The 17,452-nt window shown below is 42.3% G+C and overlaps 1 protein-coding gene across 2 annotated transcripts in view; it reads left to right on the forward strand.

Moving 5' to 3' along the window:
• LOC114000715 (neuronal acetylcholine receptor subunit alpha-7-like) overlaps positions 1-17,452 on the forward strand; it is a 56,528-nt gene that overhangs the window by 5,883 nt on the left and 33,193 nt on the right. For both annotated transcript variants that reach the window (XM_027745233.2, XM_039380938.1), the window contains exon 2: positions 11,364-11,503. In XM_027745233.2, coding sequence (XP_027601034.1) covers positions 11,364-11,503 — 140 coding nt within the window. The remainder of the gene's footprint in view (positions 1-11,363; positions 11,504-17,452) is intronic.

Consider the following 17,452-nt stretch of genomic DNA (forward strand, 5'->3'; position numbering starts at 1 on the left):
GGGTCAGTGTATGTCTTATGCTGCCCTGGGGAGGCTTTATGACACAGATCTAACTGTGTGTCATGCAGTGAGTTTCACTGATGTTCAGCATGGGCTGGCTGTTGAGGAAGATGCTGCTTAGTGTCCTCATCACCTCTGAGTCAGTAGGTTTGGGGAAATAACAAAAGTAGGAGGTCATATAATGGTGCAGAAAGTACATTTCATAGTTCTTAGCCATCTTGTGCTTTTTTTGAAGGGTCAAAAAAAGTGGCAGGGCAGGTCATGACAAATGGTGGAGTGCTTTCCCTTTAATATTGTGTCATTTTAGAAAACAACTGAATCAGCAACTGAAATCCAGACTGAGCAGCTGTAGCAATGGGAAGAGGAAATCACAAATTAAATAAAAAGTTGTTAGATAGTTTGCAATTGTCATTGCTTCAAGTGGCAAATGGGAAGCAACTTTAAATTGGACTCATTCTTGTTCAGCTTCACACACAATTCATAAAAGGCAACTGGGCAGCTCCAAGAGCTGTAAGCAAAAGATTTGCCTTTCTAATATAACCAAATAGCTTTCTAATACAACCAAACAGCTATCTTGCAGCATACTCTCTGCAGTAGTGTTTTGTTCAAGATCTAAGCCTTCTAATGTACTTTGCAAAGATATTAGGGTCACCAGTTTCCATTTACTTTATAATTCAAATTTATGGTATCAGTATCTCAGCCCAAGCAGTTCAGCACTCTTGAATCATTAGATCTACTTATGTGTTGCCTGATGATGTCAAAGAGAGGGCAGGAGGGTACAGAAAGGATAGATCTAATGGAAACAGGTCTGTGGGTAAGAAGAGAACACATCCTTCTCCAGAGGAAGTCTCTGCCAAATGGGCAAATCATTTCGCCTTTGGATCAAAATGGTTTAGCAGGCTCAGGAAATCTACACTGGGGAATAGAAGAGGGCAGCACAGACAGCACATGGTCACTATCTGATTTTCGGGCTAGTTGTGTTCTCCCTCAGAACCAAGCCTCCTGCACCTGCAAACACTGCTACTGTATCACAAGATGACAGTCGTGCTCCGTCTGGACTCACGGGGCACCAGCTTTGTTTTAACTTTTTTTGGTCTGCACCGACATAATGCAGGAGCATTAGACTGAAGTTACCAAAGCATTAAGTCAACAAAGTAAAAGAAAGACAAAATCATGCTCCCCAGACCATCATTGTCTGGAAGTACCTCATTTTCACTGTAGTTAATTTCTGCTCTTAGTCAGGATGAGTGACTCAATCAATGCAGGTTTGCCCGGCAGAGTGCAACAGGAAGAGACAAATGTTTCATATCCCCACTGATCCCAACAAAACCAGGACCTAGGCCCTACACCTGAGGAAAAGACAATAGCATTTAGCATTTTAAAATCAGATCATGGCTAACCAACACTCAGCTGTCATTGAGATCTTATTACTTTTAGAGTCAGGGGAAAAAAAACCACCAACAACAAAACATATGTAAACTTTATGATACAGACCATGCTAAGCCACTTTATATGCACATAAGCAAATCTGGGCTGAATCAGACAAAGCATAGCACTTAAAATTTCAAGTGTCCTATGTCAGATCTCCACAAACCTTGTTTGATTGCTCACAAGTCTAATTTGCTCAGAGCCAGTCATTTACTCATCAAGACAGCATTAGAAGCAGCTTTTCTCTTAAACGTGAAATAAATTCAGACTTCCTGCCAAAAATTTTCATGCCCCTATTTACAGTTCCCTTTATCTTTGAAGGCCTCCACCACCGAAGCCTCAGACTTCCTTTCCTTTAAAAACATCTCTTGATAGGAGCCAATTCTGCTGCCAAAACCTCCAAACTATCACCAGCTGGTTGGCAGCACAACATCTTTCACATAGACAGGCAGAAAGTTTAGTCTGACCTAGTGAAAGCTTATTGATGCTGCTTAAAACAGGGCTAAGTCTTGTCTATGTGTGTCTTACTTAAGTTTTGCTTCCCAAGCGAGAAAATATTTCAGATTTAGAAAAATGTGTCTCCTTATTTCCCAGTTCATGTACTAAGCACTGAACAGTTTAGCAGCCATTCATGGTGCAGTCAAAATTTTCATCAGGCTTACCCTCACCCCTCTCACAGGGCTCTAACACCATGTTTCATGTCATCCAGTTTTTGAGTTTCTGCTATTGTAAAGACAAACTTGGAACTCCCTTTGCATTCTGAGATCCATGTTCACTTTGGGCGTTTGTGCTTTGCCTTTGTCTTGCGGCCAGTGAAGGCCACGCTTTGTTCATGGGCAACAGCTGAGGCTTGAGTGATGAGGGGAAAAAAGGCAGGAAGAGACTTCTCTAGCCTTGTGTATTGCATTCTCGGTGCCTTTGCTGCTTTGCTGTGCAAGTGCAGGTGGCAGACTGGCAAGGCAAAAGTTCATTGTTCGGGAAACTAGCCGTCTCTGGGGTCAGTGATGAGGGGAAAAAAGGCAGGAAGAGACTTCTCTAGCCTTGTGTATTGCATTCTCGGTGCCTTTGCTGCTTTGCTGTGCAAGTGCAGGTGGCAGACTGGCAAGGCAAAAGTTCATTGTTCGGGAAACTAGCCGTCTCTGGGGTCATAACCAGCTGATGAGCACTGCAGAGGGAAAAAGAGAAAGAATCGCTGCAACATCTTTGAGCACACTGGGAGGTTCATTTTCATGATATTACTGTCTGTATAATGCCCACTCCAGCCTGTCTTCTGCATTGCCCAGAGAAGTTAAACAGTATTACCGCCATTAACATTACAGCACAGTGAGACAATGGTTCAGACGCAAGATTCCCCCCTTGCCTTCGAACTATAAAAAAAGAACAAGCTTTTTTCACCTGGTAAAGGCATGGCTTTGGCTAAGGAAAAGCTCTTGGAATCTTTACACACTTCATGTCTTGAGGCAAAATGACTTCTCTCCCTCTTCCTGTGAAGTTAATGTATCTGAGTATATAAACTGGTGGGAACTGACCAGAAGGAGCCGATTGCTGCTTGGGGACGGGCTGGGAACCGATCAGTGGGTGGTGAGCAATTCTACTGTGCGTCACTTCTCTTTCTTGTGTTTTATTTCTCTCTCTTTTTGTTGTCTCCATTTTCATTATTATTATTAATATTTTTCATTATTGTTATTATTACAATTTTTTTCTAATTCTCCTCTCCATCCCCCTGGGGAGAGGAAGGTTGTGAGCAAGCAGCTGCATGGTACTAAGTTGCAGTCTGAGGTTAAACCACAATGTCATTGCAGGCTCTATCACTGCTATTGTCTGCACTGCATTTAGGCAAAAAGGACTCTTCCTACCTGTTGTCTTCTCAACATTAGTCAGACTTGCCTATCTGTTTCCACTGAAAACATCATTGCATCTGTCAGTTCACTTATAACTTTTCCAGAAATGAGCTCTGCACGTGTGTAGAGTGGGTTTTTGATGGGGAGGTGCAGATTGACTTAACCCTTTCAGAGCCATCTGTGAATGCTTTGCATATTGCCATAGCTGCCTCATTGATGGCAATGAGTTGATGGAGTTTGTAGTGCTTTCTCAAGATGCTCTGTGAGACAGTGGGAGCAGGGAGTCCAGAAGCCCGCTCCAGTAAACTGATGACCATATCACTGGTATCTCACTTTTGTCATATGGTTCTTTCATATGTCATAATTCCTTTGGCTTCCGCTACTACACCTCTTCACAAATACCAGGATAGCTGCCAAGAGTCACCTTCAGACAGCATTCTGCAAGGCAAGTCCCTCTCTTCATCACTGCTCCAACTTCTTCCTCCTGTGTTCCCTCTTCATCTAGTGATGTAGTAATTACAATTATATTGCACAGAGTTAATGTAAACTACCATTACACTAAAACCACCTTTTTTTTTACTTTTCTGGCTGTAGCCAGTTATGTTTCTAACCTGAGTAATGAGGCAGTTTAGATAACTATAATACATTGGAGAGGTATCCCACTGTTAATACCTTAATGTGTGTCTCTCCACCTTAGACACATATCTCAGCCTTTAAAACATCTACACCAAGCCAGTGGGACCAAAAATATAATCCCATCTTTCGTTATATAGTGGCCTATATTCTCTTTTTAATATATTGTCATGTAGCTGGAGTCTTTGAGATGAAACCTTTCCTAGCATACCTTTTTAATACCCATCACTGCTGGGAGCTCTTTATCTGCTATGAAAGAACAGAAATGACCAGTTTCAGGAATATTAGGTCCTTTTTGCCTAGGAAATCATGTCATTTCTCACATTCCTCTGGGTATCTAATAAGTTTTGTGTTGAAGAGGCAGAAACAATCTGCATAGCGAGAAATAAAGATTAGAGTCAAAGATTACCCAGAAGGGAAGTAGATTAAAAAGAGGTTTTAAATGAAAGAGATATTCAAATACACAACACGCAAACACACACAGGCACACACAGACACATACACACAGAGTGGAGGTAGCTGATGTGATTCCATTGTTTCTTGTGTGAGTAGTCTTCCCCGAAGGCGTGATGGCATGCATTTTAAATCAAAGGGCATTGAAAGGAATAATGCATTTGCAGCCACAGATAAAAGTAACAATGCTGCACATAAGAACAAAAGCAGATGGGAGTCATCTGTGTCTCTGGGGATTAAATGACATGTGGCAGTGACATGCTTTACATTCTCAAAAATCTGCAAAATATTCAAAATAAGGTGTTTTTTATAGCTACCAAATCATTAGAACATGCCACATTTTGTAAGTGCTGTTGCCTTTGCAATTCTTTATACCAAGGAAGTTGTCTATGAAATAACCTGCTTTTTTTCTGACACTACTTCTGTTACTTCCCCCATAATTCGTAAGTGCATATGGTGTGTGTGCATGTCTTCCCATGATCATTCTATTTGGATCCTGAAAGCAATAGCTAAAAATCCCTGTAAAAGTACAGTGACAAACTAAAAAGAAAATAAATAATAGAAGAGAAGCAGAGAAGTCTGAAGGTTGCTAGGAAAATAATTGGAAGTTCTAGGATTTAGATCTTTGATACCCATAAGTTTTAATGGATTTTTTCTCTGTAAGTACTCCAATTATAACAGAATTATATACAATCATTACCTAACAAAATATAACAATACCTCACAGTATAATGACACTGGTTTTTTTTTTTAAAGGCCAGAACTTAACTCAATTTCTTTTAGGAAACTGTAAAACAAACAAATAAAGCAAAACAAAGGGAAAGTTTCAAAGTAACAGTGCAGAGAGAAAAAAGTTACATAGATGCAGTGAAATACCACCAGAAGGTACAAGGAGAGTGAATAAATGCCACAACCACAGTATTACTGCAGTTTAGACCTTTTATGAAGTATTGGGGGACAAAATATTTAAAAGTAACAATGTGATGGTGCCATGGTTTGAGAGCCTCAAAATCCAATTCTCGAGTCCAAGCCCCCCTCCCACATCTCAACCCAGTGTGAGATGGGCTTTCCAGACACCACACAAGACTCAAAATGGGGTGAAAGGATTATATTACAATGACTGTACAAATAAATACACATACAATCTCTACTATCTCTACCATGATAAAGCAGTATTTACAATGGATCACATATCTTCTTCCTCCAAATTAAAGTCTAGGAGGGAAGAAGGAAGAGATCCTTTCCACTCTCAGAGCAGCAGTCTCTCCAGGGTAGCAGTCTATCTCTCTATCTCCAGCTGTAGCTGGATCACTTTTCATTACACATGAGGGGGATTTCCAAGCCCCTCTCGGCCCTTTGACTCCAGGCAAAGGTCTTTATCTTCCGTGGGCTGTGTTCACCGGGACAAAGGTCACTTCACCACGTCATATCACGAAGTGCAGGGGGCCTCGTGATGGTCCCTAACTTCAGGGGATTCAAATTCCCTTACAGAGCTTCTGTGCTCTGATCTTAGGCTGCTAGCTTAGCCTGGCAGCAGCAGGGAGTGAAACCCTCCTCTGCATTCCTTCGGCCATCCCGGTCCAGCTCTGGGATGCCTTGAGCTTCTCAACTCCTCTCTGCAGTGCTGTAGCACTCCAAGACTTCTCAAGTAAGACTCCATCATCCTCCTCCTCTCTAGGAGGTCTCAGAGGAGTTTGGGGAGTTTGTTTCAGTTCTTACCCAAACTCTCTCTCTCTTCAGACAACTCTGTGTCTCTCTGATTAGCTGTGTGCTTGGTTTGCTGCTTCTTCAGTTCTTATCTCTTGGCTCTCTACCACTGCTCTCCGTACGCTGCTCCTGCTGCTGCTCACGGTGGAGAAAAACTCCCAGCTTCTCAGCTACAGATACTTAGCCCAGACTAGCACTGTTCCAAGTCCCTGTAGCCCCCCAGACAGAACTGGGGGGGGGGCCGGGCCCCCACCGGGGCTCCGGACCCCTTCCTTGTGGCTTAGAACATGGCCACCTCTCCCACAACAACTACAACAACAACTCTTCTTTTCCGGCCTGGGTGATATGTTTATATTTTGCAAAAGTGCTCATTGGCTCAACCTCAAGGGTAACCACCCCCTGGGGGGTTACCATTTTATAACTTCAGGGGGAAAACATTTTTTCCCCCGCCACAGATGGACAAGGAATATACTGTGATTGTAACTTACTACGTTCTGCAAAAGGATTGTATATGAAAATTATTCTAGAACTGTTTTTGAGAAGGGAAGAAAAAAACAGAGACAATTTCTAATTCAGAGACATACTGGCATGCGTATATATAAATATAAACTGATACAGGAAGAATATGATATTTCACCTGAAAACCACAGGTCGTTTAGGTGACAATAGTCTTGTATGAATAAAATAACAACTTATGTGTAAGGCTCAGGTCTTTGCCAAAAGAGATGAGCAACACCTAGGAAACAACTAACAGCTACCCCCCAAAAATAGTTGGAAGATTATGAAAAGAGTATCAGGGAACAGTATGAAACAGAGGCGGAATGGTTGATTAAGAGAGGTACCATTGCTCAAAATCTAATGAAAATCCATGTTATTCCACCTGTCCTCTTGTTAATATTTCATTATTTATTCTTAACTGTGCACAGCGAGCCAGAATGTGTCCGGCACCAGGGATTCTCAGTCAGGGAGCTGACCACTTTTTGATCTGGCCTGGGGAACTGGAAGGGCTGGACTCTTGCCTCATAGCTCAGGGACCTTGGCATGCAAAGCAAAGCAGGAGCATCGACCAGCTAAGACCAGGCATGACAGCAGAGCTCCTAAGAAAGGAGAGAGCATCTGTGCTTCCTGGGGATGCCATATGGGTAATCTGGCCAGAGCCTAGCTGCAGGTTCCCTTGCTGTACAATTCTAAGCAATTGTGTCCTGGAAAGAAGGATGAAATGCAACTATAGCATGTATTCCCAAAAGACTGGTAACAGTTTATAGGTCATGTCATTCAAACAGTGGGCTTCTTACATACTTCTTTGCACATGCAGAAGCACAGGAGGGAATTCAGAAAGGTGTTTAAAAGTTTAATGTGCTCCATGAATAACTGTTTCCCATAGAGCTCTTCACAGAACCATCAGGGACTTGATTGCCTTGTGCCTCCCAGTTGTCTGCAAACTCCAGGAGCAGTTTAGGGAGCCATTTCAGGTTATTTAAAGAACAAATCTTGAGACACAATCCAGTCCTTTGTCTAGTAATTCCATGTCTTGTTTGTACTGATGAGCCCAGCACTGGGCCCAGCACTCCAGGTGTTTCTCCCTGGTGCTGAGTAGAGAGAAAGGATCACCTCTCTTTACTTGGTTGTGTGGATTTTCCTGTTGCAATTCAGGATGCTGATGACCTTTGCTACAAGGGTGCATTGCTGGCTTATGGTCAGCTTGGTATCTATAAGGTTCCTCAGGGCTTTTCTGCTAACCTGCTCCGTAGGCACTGAGCCCCCAGCCTATTCTGGTACCTGGGGTTACTCCTCCTCAGGTGCAGGAGTTTACACTTTATTTCATTGATATTCGTGAGGTTCTTGTCAGCCTTTTCTCCAGTTTTTTTAAATCCTTCTGAGTGGCATCAAAACAGTGTGCTGCATCAGCCACTCCTTCCAGTTTTGTGCTATCTGAAAACTAGCTGAGGGTGCACTCTGTCCCCTTATTCATAATGATGTTAAATAGCATAGGCCCCAATATCCACCCCTGGAGTACTCTACCACTGGCTGGCCTTCAGCTGAACTTTGTGCTACTGCCTACAACCCTCTAAGCCAGTTCAGCCACTTTTCTGTCCTCCTCACTGCTCACTCATTGAGCCTGTAAGGCACAGACAAACGTCTATGAGGATTTTTCAGAGACGGTGTCAAAAGTCTTGCTAAACTTGAGGTAAACATCATACACTGCTTTTGCCTCATGTTTTAATGAGATTCTATGTTTTCCTACTGCTTCAAAGGTATTTCAGAAACAGGGGGACACTGTCTGAGGCAGTGGGACGTAAAGGCTCTCTGTTGCTCAAAGATCCCTTATCTAGAAAGCATCATGCCCTTTGCCAGTTACTTTTACTTCCCAGTAGCGCACATAGGCAAGTAAGTCTGGCATTGGTTTTGGGAGACTAACTTGGCAACCTTGAACACTGGCATCCATCTTCTAGCCTTAAAACAGTGCCACTGCTTATGGTTAAATTTCTGTGACTAAGGAGTAGTCAGTGGTAAAGCTTATTCTACCACTATTCCTGAGAGATTCAGACTTCCCCATCACCAGCAAACACTCCATTTAGCACACAGAGATGTTGTGTCACAATGCATTAGCACAAGCATTATAAGGGAAAAAAAGCAGAAATCTCTCTGGAGTACGAAACACTAAGTATTTGAAGATTGTAATTTAAAGAAAAAGTCTATGAACATACAAGTCAGAATAGACATCCACCTCCGTTCCTTCTCCAGAGCAGCTGTAGCACAGAGATGGCAGTTATTACACAAACCAGGTCTTTGTGGTACCAACAGCTGCTATGGCTATTTGCCAGGACACCCCAAGGCTCCACTGCTTCTGAATCTATGTCATTTTGTAAGCAAAACCATACAGCACACTAATATGTGGTCACCAATGCCAATTCAGCAGGCTTAGGATAGATCAGCTAAGACAATGTTAACAATTCTGCATACAAGAGATTTAGAAGTATTAGGATCACATTACAGAGGGGAGAGTTGAAGAAAGGATGGAAAACCAGATTCAGTTCTGGGCTACTTTGCCTCACCAAGTATAACAGGAAAAGGGGTGACTGAAGCACACAGTGCAAAGACAGCTTTACAAAGCATACAGCAAAGGGTTATGCACAGATTTCTCCAAGTCAGACCTCCCTTGGGAGGCTGCTTCAATGCACTATGACAGCAACAGTATCAGGGCACTCTAGCAGCCCAGTTGAGTCCAGAGACTGGTGAAGGGCACTTTTCCCTTGTAAAAGCTGAGACAGCCAGTTTAAAAGGAAGGTTAAAGGCACATATTATGTAAGTACTGAAGATGAGAGCAATAGTTCAGGAAGACATTTCTTCCCTAAAGCACAGGAACATGGGTAGGTATGTGAGTGAAAGGACATCAAATTTGCTCCAAACACAGAGCCTCTTTTTCAAGAACCATGTGCAGAGATTTTCATGGATTTCCTTTCCACAGACAGCTCTTATAGTGGAGCCCAGGCCTGCTGAGGAAAGTATTAAGGCAATAACAGAGTAATTAAGTCACTTTTTAAGTAAGGAGGGAAGCTTACTTAAGGTGCTGAAGGAGAGATGCTGTGCCCAGAGCTTGTCTTTGCCATTGGTGAAAACATAGCATACAATACTGATGTGCCAGCAAGGGCTCTTGAGACAGTGCTTACAGCATCTGCTCCTCTGGATGCCCATGATCATGTAGTAAATTACAAAAGAGGAGAGAGGGCTCAGGAAGTTGATGTGTTGGTGTATCTTACCAAAGTAAACAAAAATCCTCTTCTTCCTTGTTTACTGAGCATTGCCACAAGGCTTCCTTGAGTATCAGGAAAACTGAAGAGAACACAAGTTAAGCAGACTTATGAAGTGTTTTTAAATTGAATTTATTACTAGCTCTAAAAGACATGGCTGCTGTGTTGGAGGGCAGCTTGTTTCAGTCTTGCAAGGTTTGGTGAGCACAGTAAGAGTATGGGAAGGGCAGAACTGGTTGTTATGGGGTTTTTGCGTCATCAAGAAGATAATCATCATAACCTCTGTTAGAGAAGTTATGTTCTCAATGTGCAGAGCTTTGCTCAAGAGTTAAAAAAAGTCACACACAGAGACCGGGAGCTGCAGTGGATAAAAAATGCTTCAGTCCAAAGTAATAATGATTTAGAATGCAGATTCTCTGCCAGAGATTGAATCTGTATAGTTCAGGGAAGAAGCGTTCATGCTGACAGGACTGGTTTGACTGCAGGGAACCTGCAGTCCGTGACCCTCATTCTGTTATGTGCAGCTCTTAGGTAGAGCTCAGGCTGCTGCTAGCCATAGCACCAACACCTACACAGTTCTGGGGGAACCAGGGTCCTGAGCAGCGCGTTGCAGCAAACTGCTTGCCTTCCTAAGGGAAGACATCCAAACCTTCACCATCTATGGCCATTGTGGAAGGAAACCTGGTCATGCAGGCTAGATGGGTGCTCTCCACATCCACTCTGGAACAAGAGTTCCAGTTGGGGAACAAGAGCATCTTGGAATTTAAGTATAGACTGCAATTCTGCTAGTCTTTAACATGCTCAGGTGTTTGTATGAGACTCAACTTCTGTGTTGAGTCTGTTCCCGGTGGAAACTGAGTTAAGTGTGTAGTACCAGAAATTCAGTGTCACTGTACACAGCCATCAAATACTCTAGCCTTCATACCCTCACCCCCTTAGGTGTTAACAAAGTGTGCTGCCATCAGAAGGAAAATAGCCAAGAGAAAGACTGATTTCCAAAGCCTGGAAAGACTGCTACACAGAACTGAAAGGGGTTTGAAGGAGGGTTGTTACTGTTTCTTGAGCATCAAAAAAGGCCTGATACATCAGCTCCAAGAAATAAGAATACCTGTTACACCTGCTGGGTAAATGCACAGTATGTCTAAGTAATATCAGTGCTGGCTTACACTGGCTTCTTCTTTCTCTAGGAAATAAGAACAAGCAAATAAAAGCAAAATATTATCTAGTGGGTTTGGAGCCACAATTTTACTGACCATCAGCAGGAGGGATTCCAAGGAAAGGAGACATTCACTCACTGCCCCAAATTTTTTTCAGTAGTTTCTGAATGTTAGTGACAAGTTAGAGTGTTAGTAGCTAATTTTTTTAAGAGTTCATCATTCACATATGCAGCAAAGCATATGTCACATCCATGTGCAGAATTCAGGGCATATTTTTAGGAACTGCCTTCAAATTACAAGGCTATTAAGAGAGGTTTTTTCAACAAAACAGGCAAACCATTGTGACAGTGTGACCAGCCTGAATGACAGAAACCTTCTTTGTTTTCCTCTAGTCTCTCAGCAGGGTGAAGGCCAGAGACGCTTGTACAGAGAACTGCTGAGGAACTACAACCGCCTGGAACGACCGGTAGTGAACGACTCCCAGCCCCTGGTAGTTGAGCTCCAGCTTTCTTTGCTGCAGATAATTGACGTGGTAAGTTACCTGCTGTCCTCTTCTCTCTGGCACCCATTCAGCATAACAAATCTGATCTCTCATCTAGGAGACATGCTTTTCCTCTTAATCAGGCTATCAGAGATGAAAGCAGTCTGTCGAGGGCTAAGCATCCTCCTTACAGGAGAACATGCTTTGACACTTTGGAGGAGCGAATATCCTCCTAAAAGCACAGCCATCTCTGACACAACATGAGCTGCAAGGAGATTAATTATGTATTTTTTTCCCATTTGTTTTAAACAGAAAAAAGAATTCAATCAATTAGAAGCCATGTGTTACTACAAATTATTAATGATACATTCTTCTCAGAGCTATGTGGTTTGTGATAACTCAAGACCACGTGCAGCATTCAAAGCTACCATCACTGCACTTACACTTTTTCATTAGAAATTATAATGGCATTGGCCTTTTCTCCCATCATATTTTTACCATGCACTGCAGTTGAAAGAGTCTGCCTGAGATGAACTTAGAAATACATAAAAGCAAAACCTGGAGGCACAGACCTCTAATTGTCTTGACTGCAACATGCTTTTATAGAATTGGAGATTTGACCCATGGAAAATTTTAACACAATAATCCAAATCCTTTTTTTCATCATGAGGAGGATTCTCTATGATAAACCATGATATATATAGACAGGATTTCTTTCATCTACATGGTAAAAACAAGCCAGTAGAAAAATTTGACCACCTTCCCCCCGTCAACACAGCAAACAGGTAAACACACATGTGCGCCTTTCTTCATCCTACCTTTTCCATAAACCATATTATGGGCTGGTTTCTGATACACTGTCACTATCATGCAGGGAATGACAAATAGAGAGAGAGAGAGAGAGAGAGAGGTGGAAACATTTGTGCAGTTGCAAAGTAATTTGACAGAGACCTCAAATGCTCAAAGCTTTTAAATCTCTCACAATCTTTCTGAAAATGTGTAGTGCACCAGGTGCTTTCCCTGTAGAGGTAAGCAGGATCCTGAAAGTGTGATCCATCAGCTCATGCCATACAAGTGGCATGTCCAGTCAGTTGTGATGTTCCTGCAAGCAGGCAGCAGCCACTCAGACAGGCTAAGCAGCTTTCTGTTTTGAAATGTTACCAACTTCATTGAACTGGAAGGAGATCAATATTCTCAAAGTCCTCTACACGAATGAAAGAGCAGAGATTTCCTGCAGCTAATTTCAAATAAATTTCAGGAAGCAATTCTGGGTTTAGCTGAGGTGTCTCAGCTCCAAAGATCTTGCTTCAGCCCTTCTTTTTCTGATGGTATTTTCTTTCAGCATTTTGAAGGTTGGGGGTGATAAAGGGGACTCTCTAGCCTTATGGCTGTGACTGTACATATTCAAAGTCGGTCAGTCATGAGGAGTTATATAAAACCATTTTTCATTTGGGTTTCATTTTTACATATGAATGTGAAATTCAGGAAATTGGCATTTTTAAAGTACTTTATCTACATTATATCAATTTCCATTACAAAAAATTTAGTTCCAGTCTTCTCTTTTGATTGTCCACAATAGAAAAGTAGTATTCTAAATGTTCATTCCTATCAGAAAAAAAACTTTTCTTCCTTACATCTCTGCACACAGTACAGAAGCTGGATGTTAATCAGTTCAGAGAATTAATGGCTTGTCCTAGGCTCATGGTCTTGCAAACTGCACTCATGGTGTTTTAAAAAACATCCAGAGTCACCTGAAGTGTTAATCCTGGATGATGTAAAAAGGTTCTCGTCTCCTCTGTGAAGACACAGAAAATCACTTGGCAGTGGAGTCCCTGTAGTAAAAAGGTGCCATCAACAAATGCCTAAACCAGCCAGCCTGAAAATGCACAAAATACTGCTCCCATGGGTTCCTACATCAGGAATCAATGCAGGAATATGCCAGCAACAAGCATTGTACTTGTGAGCCTCCATTGCTGGCTGGACAGATTGCAGCATGTGTGTGCCCCAGCTGCTGAGGTAAATGTTCAAAATGAGACTCGTTATAGCCACAGTGATGTAAAGAGCAGCAGGCAAGCTACAGAGGAGAGGTAATCTCAATTAGCTGTGACACCATAAAGCAAACCAAGTGGAAAACTCACTGTTCGCTCAGATGGTGGGGAGGGGGTGAGTAAACTCTGTCTCCTCAGCTGCCCTGCCTGGCACCAGACAAAGCAGCTGGTGCACAGTTCTTCACTCGGGGGAACAGGAATAGGACATAGGAATGGGATAAACAGCATCACAGCCTTGGCAAAGGTGTATGCACTAACAAAGTGAAAAGCTGCACTTTCTGAGGACTTGTGTGTCTCTTAAAACAGTAGGCTGTTAGGCAAGGTCCCAGGCTGAGTGCACTTCATACACCATGGTCACTGGGGAGCAAACAAGCACTCCACAGTCAGGGGAGTGCGGTGTGCCAAGAAATACTACAGTATTGTTAGACTCACTGAGATGCTTTGCAAGTAGTCACTGCTATGGGCATGAGACCGTGGACCCTGTTCTGGTTTCCCTGCAGGAGAAAACAATATAGAGAAGACAAAAAAAAGTTTCCTGTTTTATTTTTGCATGGAAATAAGAAAGGGTCTGCCACTGATACTCAGAGAAACTCAGACCTTACACATGCCAAGACCTGGCATCACATCTAATACACTTTGATCTAGGACAGGTTCCATGACATGCCTCTATAAGTCTGTTTCCTACACATACTGTATTACAATGTAATGAATCCTAAATTCATTTTCTGCAGCCAGCCTGCTGAGGACAGCATTGGTGACAATATAATTTCACTTTGCTACACAGAGAGTAAAGACTGCTTGGAGGTTTTGACTGCTTGTCACTGAGGTTTTCCAAACAGTAGTGACAAGTGACTATTTAAAATCTCACCTCTTCTTCTTACATCCATTCAAAGAAAATTTCAAAGCATGACTACTTTGGATTAGGTTTTCTGCTTCTACCTGTGTGTATTTGCCTACACAGGATATCTGTGGTTTTTAGCAATCAAAGCCAGGCATCACACTCAAAGCTGTGAAGAACATGTTCTCTGCTTGTCACAGCTGTGGCAGACAAATGCAAATGAAGTACTGTACGGTTCGGATTTTCCCCAAAATTACATGAATTCACAGCTACAGCCACCACAGGCCTCTTACACCCAGGAAACAAATGAGCAGAAGGAGGGACAGTTGCAGCCCCTGTTTAGCAGCAGTGTTCAGTTCAGTTTGTCTTGTCCTCTATGTGTGAGGACAACTTCATGCTGAGCTATCTCCTCTGTATGCAGTTTCTGAGGGTCACTCTTGCCAGGAGCCTGCCCTCCAGGCACTCCCTGTGTATCAGAAGGGCATTTGGCTGGTGATCTCTCCCACAGAGCACTGTCAGGCACTGCCAACCCCTGCCAGCCCAAGCATGGGTAGACACCCAAGAGTACTTGGAACAAGAATTCTCTTCTTATTTTGTCTAAGAGCCCAGCCAGTTGGTCAGGCTAGAGCAATTAAGAAATGAGGCATGACGTTTTCCACAGCAGAGGAAATGCAAGCATTTTGCTTTGGCGCCATGTGAAAGGAACCTGCTAAGTAGAAACCATTTGTCGTCATGAATGATGGTTTTCATTGCTCCTGTTGGCATTTGCAGGAGACCTTATCTGAAGGGGTGTGTACATGTTGCAGCACTGTTGAGTTACTTAAAACAAACAAACAAACAAAAAACTAGTGCTCTGCTCTCTGCATATGGTGAAGTCCTGCAGTATTTTTCTCTTCCATGTTCACCCTTCCGACTGCCAGTGGCCCAGAAAATCAACTCAGTAAATTACAGGTTGCCCAAGTACATAATGCCGAGTGATTGTTCAGGTGCTTTTCTGGAAATTTCCTCCTGTTTCAGAGGCCATAATGACTAGAAAAAGGGACTGTGAGTGACCAATGGGAAGCCATAAAAATACAAAAAATCACCAACCATACATGAGTCATTTCACACTTTCAGAAGAAAAAAAAAAAAAAACAAAAACATCTTATACTGTATTTTGGGCTGAAAACCCAAAACAAGTGCTCTATCTGGAAATATTTATTATGTACTGTTCTGATTCAACTGAATAGTGTGTAAAATGATTGTACATCCTAGGGACTGCAGGTTCCTCTCAAACCTGATCACATGCTTGCAAACAGTCTCACTTTTAAACTTCAGATATTGTTGCTGTGGTGTGTCAAAGCTCCTGACATGTTTGCAAAGCAGGAAGACAGGTCAACAGAAGAGCTTAGTAAGATAACAAGGAACAAATATTCAATTTTTTTTTTGTTTCTGAAAACTGTGTCTGTGCCTTGCTGTACAGGGAAAGCAAGAGAAAAAATCCTCACATACTTTCCCTGAGCACTCAGATGCATTCACTACAGCTATAAGCAGCATACTAGGTTAGCAGCATACTTGTTTTTGTCTTCTCTACCGGGAACTTATCAAAATGTTGGATTCAAACTTAAGCTTGCACTAGTTTCCCTTAAATCAGAGAGTGCAGCCCTGAAGGAGCTGGGAGTTTTTTGGTTTGGGTTGGTTTGCTTTTTGATTTTTTTTTTGAGGAAATGTTTGGTAAGAGAACAGCATTTAATGTAAGCTGCTCTTGACATTGGAGATGCCCTCACCAGGCTGCTCAGTTCCCAGGCGATCTGCTCCTCAAATAATAGGATGGTCAAATTCAGTCCACAGGAGATGTTGTGCAATGACCTCTTTGCTGGAGAATTCTTTATTTGAGTGAGAGATGCCAAAGCTGGAGGCTACCTGTCAGTATACTGTGTCATAAAGTAAAGGTGAGAAGGCAGGAACAAGGCAATGCCTAGCCCTGTATACCTCCTGTTTGACACAGCCCTGATACAGTTGGCTTTTTCACAAAATCTCTGTCAGATCTGAATGACTTTTAACATTGATGTGAATCAACTTTTAACAGTTGATTTCCTTACTCTTGAATGATTTTGTTTCATAAGCTTCCCAGGCTGTGCAATTCTGCAGGTGAATTGAAAGGCCAGAAAGTTCAAGAGTTTATTTTCTAGCTCTAATTCACCTCTTTCTTCTTAAACTGACCTTAGAGCAGCTAGGTCATCCCTTCTACCTTTCATTCCAGCACAAAATGTACAAAAATCTATGCTGAGTGTTATGTAGCAAACCCGGATCAACAGACAAGTGGTTTGAGGAAACGAATAAAAACATGCAGTGCACATAAGCACCTGTTCATATGTTATTCCCAATATAGTATCAGAATTCAGTAGATTAAAACATAAGCCTTATAGTACATCCCCTACAAATCTTTTACAGACAGATAACTTCAACAATGTAAGCTTGACCGCTCAACTGACTCTTTCAGCCCTTCTAGATTAAAGTATCTTTTTTTTCTCTCTTAATAATGCCTTTGCATTTATTTGGGAGCTTCCTGTACAGCCTTTGTGAGCCATGTTTACTCTGTTTCTCCTTAAAAGACATATCTTTCTGGGAGGTTTCTTTTCTCTCTCATCTTGCAAGGACCAATTCAATGAGACCAGAGCAGCGTGACCAACGTTCAACTCTGCGAAGAAAAAGTAAATACGTTGCCCTCTTCATTAGAATGGGAGGATCTTGAAAAGTGTGAAATTCAGGGCCGATTGAGCCACGTATTATTATTTTGGCTGTCTTCTACGTGCCAGGCATTATCAAAATATCAGTCTCACTAAACCAGTTAAACATGTAACATGTGAATTTGCTAGCACAATAAAGTAAAGCGCCATGGGTATTACGGCTTCCTGTCCGATACTACTCACACATGCTTGCATGAAACCTTATGATGGAGCCTTAATTACCTGAATTTTACCGGCAGCAATTTTTAATTTGGCTTCTACCCCACTCGGCACAAAGAGTGGAGGCAGCTCACTTAGTGAGCAGCAATTCCAAAGTTTGTTTTCTTTCAGCGTGGTTCCCTAAGCTGTATTTAGTGGCAGTGGCACCAACAAAAGAATGGCTGAT

The sequence above is a fragment of the Pipra filicauda genome, unplaced genomic scaffold (genome assembly GCF_003945595.2).
Source record: "Pipra filicauda isolate LSUMZ 115617 unplaced genomic scaffold, ASM394559v2 scaffold208_size1342795_pilon, whole genome shotgun sequence".
Classification (NCBI taxonomy): Eukaryota; Metazoa; Chordata; class Aves; order Passeriformes; family Pipridae; genus Pipra; species Pipra filicauda.